General features: G+C 49.0%; 1 protein-coding gene across 1 annotated transcript in view; it reads left to right on the top strand.

The window, feature by feature from the left end:
* The first annotated feature begins 5,083 nt into the window (after positions 1-5,083).
* The window catches only part of LOC103805711 (cystathionine beta-synthase-like), a 19,532-nt gene continuing 13,414 nt past the window's right edge, over positions 5,084-11,201 (top strand). Inside the window, exons 1-3 of the mRNA XM_009078371.1 lie at positions 5,084-5,214; positions 7,868-7,974; positions 10,241-10,375. Coding sequence (XP_009076619.1) covers positions 5,084-5,214; positions 7,868-7,974; positions 10,241-10,375 — 373 coding nt within the window. The remainder of the gene's footprint in view (positions 5,215-7,867; positions 7,975-10,240; positions 10,376-11,201) is intronic.

Here is an 11,201-nt window from a genome sequence, read left to right as displayed (position 1 = left end):
CTGTCTCCCACCCCAGCCACATGGCCATGGCTTTTACCTTGCCCCAAAAAGGGGACACGAGGGAGCTTTCTGTTCCAAAGTCCTCAAGCAGCATTTGGACCTTTCCTGAAGAAAGTCTTTCATTAAAAAATCTATTTCTCTAAATGAAGCATTTTGTTTTAAAATTGCCTCTGTCCCTCCAATACACATCTAAATCTTGGTTTCCCTTCAGGTTGGAAATATCTCAATTTCTTCCAGTTTGGTCACTGAAGAGAAGAATCCTATTTCTGAGCACACACTGCTGCAGGAGACAGCCAGGAAGGGTTGTCTGGGTTTTTCTGTAACTGCAATGCCCAGAAAACACAATTCTTGCTGGGGTTGGGGTTATTTGCAGCCTCTCCACAAGAGTCCTGCATGCTCTGTGTCACATCAGATAGCTCACAAGACTCTTCTACCACAGATTACCTCTGACAATGTTTTCCAGAGAGTTCATTTATTGCAAAAAGACCAAAGGTAATGTCATCCCTGTGCTAATACCTACACCAGTTGTGTCTTCAAAAGGTTTCATTCTGAAATAAGCATTTTGAAAGATTCCTTCACTACTGTGTTTTGGGGGAGCACAGCCCCAGCCTGGGACAGATGGCTCTGTGGCTATGGAAAGGAGTGGGGAAAGGAGGACTGAAATTCCCATGGGATCTTTTTCTTCCAATAAAATCTGCATCCAGATGATTTCCTGATCACCCTACTGGTGTTTAGGAATCACCATGGAGCAGAAGCTGTTCACTGCTCTTAGCTGATTTAACAGTAAAGGAGCTGCATGAGGAGCAGGAGTTAGCAGGAGAGAGAGGTTTAGGGCTGGAGCAGAGACTAATTCTAGGATCCCAGGGGACAGAGAGTCCCTAACACACAACACCTAACATAATATGTCATTTCTGTCTGTTATGCTTGATTCAGGCAGGCACATGCTGACACAGGGTGGCCTGGTTTAAGCAGCAGGTTCAGTACAAGACACAAAACACAAGATCAGCAACAAAATTCTAAAACCAGCACAAAATTGCTGGGGGATGGGTTGAGAGCACTCCTGAAGATAAGTACAAATTAAAACAAACAATAAATAGCTTATCTTTATTTTTATACCCCAATCATCTACCCTTGGAGAGCAATCAGGTGCTGGGCATAGTTAGGTGTGGGGCAGGACCCAATCAGAGTCCCTCCAGGGAGCCCTTGTGCTGCTCAGGGCTCAGGGGTGTCCCCTGCCACCAGCACATATAAGCTCAGAGCTGCAGCACAGCAAAGGCACTCGGCTGACAGGCTGGAGCTGGTGAGTATGGCTCATCTGATGGCAAACTGCATGGGAACCAGGGAACTTCGGTGTTGTGGAGAGACTTGGGATCTGGCAGCCTCTGCTCCTCATGCTGTGCAAAGGCTGAGTCTGAGCTGGGGAGTATTGGTGCTTTTTTCAAGTTCTGAATGCATCAGACAGCTGGGGAGGAATTGGCTTTATGCTACCAGGTCAGTTGGGTGGTGGAGAGGGTTGTCTGGAGAGCTTGTGCAGTCACCATCCTTGGAGGTTTTCAAGACCCAAGGGAGGACAAAAGCCTGAGCAGCCTGGGTTGAACTAAGTGCTGCCCCAGCTTTGAGCAGGAGGTTGGACTGGAGACCTGCTGAGATCCCTTCCATCCTGGGTTACTCCATCATTCTGTTAAACTGATGTTACATTTGCCTTGCTCAGTGACAGCAATACCATTTCTTTAAACTCAAGCAAGAAAAATGGCATTTTGCTTTGAATGGAGCAAGTTTGCATGTAACTCTCTCTGTCTTGCTGAGTTCATCTAATTTCCCCTCCGTCTTCTCAAAAAGAGCATCTTGATTTTCTTTCCCTTGAAGTTATCGGTGCAGTCTGATAATCTAATAACTGCAATCTCCTATCTGCAAAGCACTCTATAAACATTAGCCTATGCTCCTTCTCATAAGTTTTCATTAAGTGGCAGCAGCTGTGTGTTATCATTCCTGAGCTCTTGGCTTCCTTCCCAGCTCTAGTGGAGATTTCCATTTATCCTTTGTCCAGTCTTGTGCTGTCTCCAGCTTCTCTGTTTAGCAGGAAGTAACGGGGCCATCACGGGACACCTGCAGCAGGTCAGGAGTATTTATGAGAGCTGAACTTTCAAGCAGGGGTTGGGAGGAGTACTGGGACTTAGGTAAGAGTTTTGGTAATCCACAGAGGATGTATCTTCTCTTTGTGACATAAGGAGACTTCAAACTGCACTGGAGGCAGCGTGAGGAGATGTTTGCACTGAACATTGCTCCTCTCAGCCATCCCTGGCTGTAGTCAGACTGTCCACAGTGGCCCCATGCCCTTTTCTGCTCACATTCCCACCCAGCCTACCTGTTCATGGGATGCCCTGCTGAGACTGTCAGCAGGTGAGCGGCTCACTAGGGTTGTGTTGAGCCCTCCAAAGACACAGAAAGGTCAGATTCTTCCCATCCTTTGGTACTGTTTCAGGTCATCTGTCATCTTGCACAGGCAGTTTTGGTGTTTGTATGCTTCAGGCATTTTTTAAGGTTATCTTCAGAACCACAGTGGTTTTTGACATGTCTTAATCAAAATGTGAATCCAGACCTTGGGCATATTGGTGTAGAGATTTGAGTGTATTTTGTAACTGGAAGGACATCCATGCAGTCCAGCAGCACCATGCCAGGAATTATCCATCCTTTGAGGAGACACATGAGGAATCCTCCAGCAGAGAGGAATGTAGATGTTTACCTAGTGAAAGGTCATCTCTTGTTTCTTTTTTCTCTGAGTGTCTAGAAAACACCTCTGTATCTGCTTCGGGTGAGAAAACAAATGAAAACCCATTCTTGTCGTTTTTTGGCAGGGGAAGTGAACACAGAGAGCAGAATGCAACCTTATTTTAGCAGGTGGAAAGCCAGTAATGCTCTTCCTTCCACAAAGCCCTCCTGCACCAGCCCCTCAGCATAGCTGCTAACAACTCCAACCCTCTGCTTTTGGGACAGGGTGGCTGCTCCTGACAGGGGCAACACTGGGGCCTGAAGTACTTCTTTGTGGTGGCAAGGGAAGTGCTTGGATGCTGCTGTTCCCAGGTGGGTGTCTGAGGGGGGTCAGGGTACTCCTGAGCCCCACAGAGTGGCTGCCCACCTTCACCCAGGGCTTGGCAGGTCTTCTGCTGAGCTGGTCCATGAGGGAAGATTAAGCACAGGTAGTGTGCACACACAGCCAGGGCTGGAGGAGAGAGTGGGCTGGTGTGGTGGAGCCCTGCAGCCCTAATAATTTCAACCCTCTGCCTTGTCTCCTTCCACCTCACCCCAAAATGGTAGAGATGGGCATCACCAGAAAAAAAAAAAAAAAAAAGAAAAAATATACTCATAAAACCTAGTTTGCCAACATTTTGGGTGCTAACTGGTGACCCCAGTTGTGAAAGCTTGCTGACTGCCCCTGATACACTGCAGCTTATCTCTTCTTTACCCACAAGTGACTTTTGCTCCTTCCCAGTTAATTCGTTAGGTAAACATGGAATTGCTTGGGAAGATACACTCAAGGCCAACACAAATCCTGTCTTGCAAGGAAATGAACAATTTTTTTAGTTTACTGTCTCCCAAGAAGCAGCAGGTTTAGCAGTGGTTGGGAAGAGCACTGGGAAGAGAAGTTTACTGGGAAAGTTTGTGTCGGCTGAAGGATCCAAGCTGAGATCATGCTTTCCTGCTGCTCATGCTTTCCTGCTGCTTTCTGAGGTTGGGTTTGGTGTCTCTAGAGGAGAAAAGGTGGCTCAAGGCCTGACATGGGGATGGACTGCAGTCCCTTGTCTTTCAGTCACAGGGCCAGGCAGCAACATGAGGTTGTTGATCTGTCTTTGGAGATGTTCTGGGGCCTCTGGCTGAGAAGAAGGCTCAGTTGCCCCACCACAGGCTGTTTCATCCCTCTGATGTTGCTAGAATGATGGTGTGGTGTGTTTCTGTGTTTCAGAGACAGCCCAACACTCAGGGAGTGAACTGCAGCCCACTGGGAAACCACTGGGAAAGCAAGGTGTGGACCTGCCACGTGGTTTCAAAGAAGCTCCCACAAAGTGGGTGAAAGGAGCAAGTGAGCAAGAGGAGGATGGCAGAAATGGTAATTAAGGCTGGCCTTGGGCTCACATGTCAAACCACCAATTAATTAGGTAATCAGGACTCAGCCACAGTAGCCTGCTGGCTCCTTGCCTAGCCACTGTGAGTCAGCTGGGCTGCACAGGCACTGCAGGCAGCCTGGGAGCCTGGGAGGGGCAGAGCTGTGGCTTTATGGCCTGGGATGAAGATGATGCTCCATAGACCTGTTGGCCTCCACTGTCTGTGCTGCACACATGGACTTCAGCATCCTCCTGTCAGCAGCCTGAGCTCCCTGCCCAGGGCAGTAGCTAGAGTGGATTTCACACATCAAATGACATCTTTGTTCTCAATCTGAAGTTAAATGTAGAAGGAAGGTCCAACATAGAATCATAGAAATAATGGGTTGGAATGGACCTTAAGCATCACCTAGTGCCAACCCCCTGCCCTGGGCAGGGACACCTCCCACCAGAGCAGGTTACTCAAGGCTTTATCCAACCTGTCTTTGAACACTGCCAGGGTTGGGGCATCCACACTCTCCCTGGGCAGCCTGTTCCAATGCTTTACAAGCCTTTACATGAAAAACTTTTGCTAATATCTAACCTCAACCTCCCCTAGCACAACTTGAGGCCTTTTCCTCTCCTCATGTCACTTGTTATCTGGGAGAAGAGACTGACCTCCACCTCACTGCAAACTCCTTTCATCCATTCATCTCCTTTCAACCTCCTTTAATCCTTACACCTCCACCTCACTACAACCTCCTTTCATCCATTCATCTTCTTTCAACCTCCTTTCATCCTTATAACCTCCTTATCCACCTGTTAGAACCATGAGTTTGAAATGCCAGCAGGATGCCCCATGCAGGCTGGCCACTCTGCCTTCACACCCAAATGCCATCTCTTGCCTCCAACAGATACTGCCCAGGTGCCTGCCTGTCTGCTTTTCCTCCCAGGTGACTCTGGGTCTCTATTTCCACATCCAGGAGCTGCCCAAGACACACCTGCTCATGAATGGCAGTTGTGTGGGAAGTCAGGAAAGCAAAGCTGACAGCACATGGATCCTTCCCAACTTGCCCAGTAAGTGCACATGGACAGCCTCAATGCCTGCCAGCAAGTCTCCACACTCCTGTGTGCCCTTGTAAGTAATTCTTTCCTTGCTGGTTATTTCAGAGTGCAGATCAGTATCCTTTTCTAAAGTATTATTGTTAAACCAGGATGGTCATGACTAGAAGTCAGTTGTTACACTAATGATAGTTTATTTTCCAGAAAGCAAAACTGCCCTAGTATTTCCTTTCCAGGAAGAACCTTCTCATTCCCTTTAATTTTGCAGAAAGACGTGGTTGGTTTGAGTCTCAGCTCTGTGTTTTCCAGCACACTTTTGAAAAGTTCTGCTTGTTTGGGGCATCTTATTTTAGAAGAACTAAGATGGACATATATAAGAGACAGATTTCAATCAGGGACTTGTGCACTTATGCAAAGTGGACTCTGATATCTGGTGTCACACAGCTGAAGTGCAGGCACCCTCAGCTGCCAGGCACTCAAGGAGATGCAGGAATGGCTCTCCCAGCTGTAGCATAAGGCATCATACACCCCAAAACTGTGGCACCCATCCCCTTTTACAGCCCTGTCAGTAACAGCCATGCAGTCCTCAGCCCAAGGGCTGCAGTTTTGCTGTTCAAACAGACCAAAGCTGTGTAAGAAGATTTCAAAGTATCAGCAATGTCTTTGCTCATGGCTGAGAGACCTTCATGAAATCAGGTTACCATGGCCTGGGCTTTTAAATAAATAGAAAATGGCCACACAGAGGTTGTCCACTCTGTGTAAGCAGCCCAAGGGCTCAGTGCAAAGCAAAGAGCTTGCTGTGAGCTGTTCTCGCCCTCACAGCAGCAGGTTCCCTCCCAGCATGAGGTGAGGCTGCCAAAGGGCCCAGACTAGACTTGACAAGAGGTGCTTTAATGACCTGGCAAACCAGACACAGACAAGCTATTAAAGATAAGGCTGTCCTATAAATGTCAGGGGAACTGCAGACATGTTCCTGCAGTGCAAAGATGTAAAACAGGAGTTCAGCTCCAGCATGTGAGGAACTGGAGACCATGGGAGGTGCAGCACTGCTGTGTGGTCGTGCCTGACCACATGCTGGGTGGGACAAGGACAGAGCACAGCTACCAGAATGAAGCCCAGAACAGCCTCTGGGCTGGCCCATGAAGGAGGAATGAGTGGTCTCCAGGCTGGATGTGGCTCTGAGCAACCTGGTCTTGTGGAAGTTGGACTAGATGGTCTTTAACATCCCTTCCAACCCAGGCTACTCTATGATTCTATGACCATGCCTTTCTGGGGTTCAGAGGACATGGTCACATCCTGTTTACCACAAGTACCCGAAGGTAAATAAATGGCTTTGCTTTCTTCTCTCAAGCTGACCTGCAATCTCTACATGTAATGTAATAACACAGGCCAGCCAGGCTCTAGTTAAACATTGCCTGAAGGAATTGGAGTCTCCTCATGCCATGGCTCATCCCCACTGAAATCCTGAGCATTTTGGTGGCTTTTAGAGCAGATGGGAAATGGCTGCAGCTGTGGGGGAAGGTAATTTATTGAGTTATTGCCTCACATTTACCAGCACTCAAGAGAGGCTTTGATGTGTGTGATAACAGTTTCCACGAAGGAGAGGTAACAGCACACATGTAATATTCCATCGTATCTGGGCTTGGGATGTAAGGAGGTTGGCTGCTTTTCGTATAAAGACCTTCACTAAACCACTACTCCTGAACTCCTGCAAGGCAAGACGTGTTTATATCATGCTTGCAAAACCTGGAGGGAAGTGTGTATGTCTGTAAGTAACTCAGCATGTCATCCCTGCACCATATGGACTCTCTGTCAGCAGACGCCATCTGCCTGGCCGTGATAGCAGACAGGGATAACTTGGGTTCAAGGTTCAAAGGATGATAGTAGGCAAGAGCTGTGCAAAGCATAGCTGAGCAGTGAGGGAGTGGGGGTTTGCCCCCCCTCCAGGAGAGAGGCATGTTGGCTAGCAACCAGGGGCAATATGCTTGTGGTCCAAATAAACACAGCCCTTGTCAATCCTTTCCCTCTGTCATTGAAAAAGCTCAAGGGTGCAAGTTCCCTGACTGCCTGGCAAGATGTGTTTGGTTGTGTGTTGGGCAAACCAGTCTTTTTCACTCTGGCTGCAAATGCTGTGATGTGGTTCTTGGCTTCTGCTGAAGTCTGACAGTGACTAGCACAACTGGGCGATTGGATTTCACTGATTCCAAAGCTTAGTTTAATTATTTACCAAAAAACCAAACCCCTCCAGAGTCCTCTGGGGATTGGACTTTTCTGGTGGCTTGGAGCCATCCTTGCAGGTTTGGGAGTCCTGGTCAGGGCAAGCAACAGTCGACTCAGAGACAGCCAAAAACGCAAAAAGCACAGGTGGTGATGGGAAGGACAGAGGAAAGAGGAGGAGCCTTGTGTTGTCCATGGCCTCCTGGGCATAAAATCTCAAGGCTTGTCAGCCTCTCCTCACTCATTATAGACCTGGCATAGGGTCTTGCAGAGCAAGAAGAGAGCAATTGCCTTAATTTTTTTATGCAAAAGGACTAATAACTCATTGCAAGAGTGATGGAAAACCATAACTAACTCCTGCTGCCATTAATTGTTGATGGGAACGTTTTCCCTTGGAGTTGGAGTGTCTCCTGTTGGCCTTGATAAAGCTGCTGAAACCTCACTCAGATTTTATCTTGGTTCGTGTTGCATAAGAGTAGCTTTGATTTGGTTTTTTTTCTGTATTGTTTCAGGCCAGAAGAAACAAAGATCTTGCCCAATATCCTCAAGAAAATTGGCCGCACCCCAATGGTCCGAATCAACAAGATTGGGAAGTCCTATGGGCTCAAGTGTGAGCTTTGTGAGTGTCCCCTTTCCACCAGGTTTTTTCATGCCATGAGGTGAGGGTGGCTCCAGAAGAGGCTCTGTGAAAACAAGCATGGATGGGAAGGGCCAGATGTGGATAATCCTGCTCATTGTTATACTACAAGCTACTTCTCGGACCAAACAGGATGATTTCAAGCTGCCATGAGCAGAGGGCTAATGATAGTGAGCATCTCTCCTCCCAAACAACAGCAGCAGAAGCTCAAAGCAGAGCTGGGCTAAATTTGGGGATGGTGGATAGTATCACAGCATCAGGCAGGGATGCTGCAGCACCTGGGGTAGCATGTGGTGTGCCCAGGGCAGACTGGCTGAACCTTCCTGAAATGCAGTGGATAGGATGGGGCAAAGAGTGTGGCAGGAGCCTTCCTGCAGCCTGCCCAGGCACAGGGAGCAGCTTGGGCTGTGGAGGACTCACATCAGTGTTGCCTCTGGCTGCCAGGCAGAGCTTCCATGCAGTGGGGAATCCTGTGCTGTGGTATTGCCTCTGTCAGGTGAGCTGGATCTGGGTCAGGCACTGCTGTCTGCTGCATCACTGTCCCAGGGGCAGCTACTGCTTCCCTTGGGAACCTTCCCAGAATGCAGCCCCAAGCAGAGCAGGGGGAGCTGCAGGCAGCTGGAGTTATCAGTAACACACATACACATACTGGTGCTAATAGTCAGGACAAGGTGTTGGCTACAGGGACAGGTTTTCCAGCAGGATCCAAGTCCTACCCCTGAGGAGATGTAAGCATAGCTCTGATGCTGTCTCATGTAAGGGTTGGCTTTATGCTGGTCCCTTACAGTCATAAGGATGATAAAATCAAATCTGTGCATATGGTTTTCTCAATCTCTTTTCCTATACCTTCTAACCCTATTCATTTCATCCAAATTGTGCAGAAAGACAGATGCTCAGAGGCAGAAAGTTTCCTAAGTGTCACATAGCTGGGTGACAACAAGGAGAAGAGACTTGATGAATGCTCATCCTTAATGAAGTGGCAAAGTGGGACCTTGAGGTCCTGTTTGGCAGCTGGGAATCCACAGGGCAACCTGCACAAGGCACACAGACACATGGAACATGCTGTGCTCTTCCACCAGATCCCTTTTCAGGATCTAGGATCTTTGGGCCACTAACCCTGCAACCTCTACATTGCACTGCCTCTCACTGCCCAGAGTGAGACCTGAGGGCAGGAGACCATGGAACAGAGTTGGCAGAGGCAGGAGGATAGGTGTGGAGTGTCTGGTCCACCTCTGAAGCAGCCTGTGGTGCTGGGGCAGGCGCCTTAGGGACAGGGAGGATTTGATGCAGGGAAGCTGAGCCGTTTTCTGGGATGGTGTCTCCCTCCCCTGGCACAGGAGGGGAAGGAGAGCAGAACAGGCAGAGCAGCTACATGGTCCTCTCTGAGCAGCACATCAAGGAAGCAGTTATGGCTGGATGGGATTACCTTGTATTTTCTGTGCCTCCAGGGATCTCTGTGCAGCTGAAGTTGTAGCACTTTGCATGATAAATATGTCAGGATGAGCCTAAGATGGTTTTGCCCCTTTGGGCTGCTCAGGTATCGGGTTGAAGTGAATGACACCCTGGAAGTTACCATTTCTCCCTGTTGTCCCTAAAGCAGAGCCCAGTACCATCAGTGCAGATGCAGATGCTCATCAAGACCTTGGTAAGAAGAGTCCTGCCACTAGCATCAGCAGTGTGGAGGCCCCAGTTAGGCCTTACAGTTTGTGTCTGCCTTGGTTTTTTCAGTAGCTCAGTGAAGGAATGATAATTTGGCAGTTCTTTCTATTGCTTGTTTTTCTTTATGACACTCCATTCAGGACTGTAGATCTTCCCTGAAGAAGGGGACCTTTTTTAAGGCCCATTAAAAACTGCAACACCCCAGGAAAGACTATGAGACCTTGCTACTAACCCTGACAGCTCAGAGAAGAGTCCTCAAGGCAGGACAACAAGGTGTATTGTACTAGTATGGGACTTCCCACCTACCAATGATTGTATGTCCAGTTGATTTTAAGTCCATCCTGGGCTTGCCAGGGCTGCTCACTGCCTCCAGGGTGCTGCAGGTAGATGAAACATGGGGAAAGAAAGATGCTGGGCAGATATGCTGATGGATAATCCCAGACGAGCTGTAAGCAAGTGATAGATACACTCCCCTGAGCACAGGGGAGGAATGGGTGTCTTCAAATGACTGCAGCAAGGCCTGGGGGAGCAAGGAGCTGGTGCTCCCGGCTGCAGCTTGTACCTGATAAACCTCCCCTTTCATTTCCAGTGGCCAAGTGTGAGTACTTCAACGCTGGAGGCAGCGTGAAGGATCGCATCAGCCTCAGGATGGTGGAAGATGCAGAGAGAGCTGGGATTATAAAACCAGGAGACACACTGATTGAACCCACTTCTGGAAACACAGGTGGGAAGGGCAGGGATGCTCCCTCTGCCTGAGTGGCATTTCTGAGTGGCTGCAGGAGGGGCAGGGATCTGAGGAACTTTTGCACTTGCAGCTACAAGGTCAGCTTGGGGCCCCACAGCTCTGGCTCCATCCTCTCCTCAGCTCTCCTCCTGGTGGCCATGGGCATCCTGGGGTGCTCAGATGCCTCATTGCTGAGGGTCTGCAAGGCTCCCACACCTGCATAGTGTGCCCAGGTTACCTTGTAGCAAGGAATGAAGTTTCCCTTGTGCCACAGGAGCTGGTGCAACCTTGGGAGTTCTCAGGTTGGGAAGCTCTTGAATACTCAGAGTTGCCAGAGAGGGTTTCTCTAATGGGCTGGAAGAGAAACCATTTGATTTTTCTTTTGTTGTCACTGTCACTTGCCATTCCATCATATTATGTTGGAGTGTAAGATGAGGAGGGTCAACAGAGGAGCCCCCACTACTCTGCAGCCTCTACAGGACCATCAGTGCAAGTTTCAGTGTCCCTTTGCTGCTCCCAGCTGGCTCCATCCATCACCCCAGTGAAACTGGAGGAGATGTTCCCTTTGCCTGCTCACCACAGGGTGACATGTGCAGCTTCATGTGTGTGTGTGTCCCACATGGAGTGTAAGATGAGGAGGGTCAACAGAGGAGCCCCCACTACTCTGCAGCCTCTACAGGACCATCAGTGCAAGTTTCAGTGTCCCTTTGCTGCTCCCAGCTGGCTCCATCCATCACCCCAGTGAAACTGGAGGAGATGTTCCCTTTGCCTGCTCACCACAGGGTGACATGTGCAGCTTCATGTGTGTGTGTGTCCCACAGTATTT

Source organism: Acanthisitta chloris, unplaced genomic scaffold (assembly GCF_000695815.1).
Source record: "Acanthisitta chloris isolate BGI_N310 unplaced genomic scaffold, ASM69581v1 scaffold10257, whole genome shotgun sequence".
Taxonomy (NCBI): domain Eukaryota; kingdom Metazoa; phylum Chordata; class Aves; order Passeriformes; family Acanthisittidae; genus Acanthisitta; species Acanthisitta chloris.
This window is presented reverse-complemented; position numbering and strand designations above follow the sequence as displayed.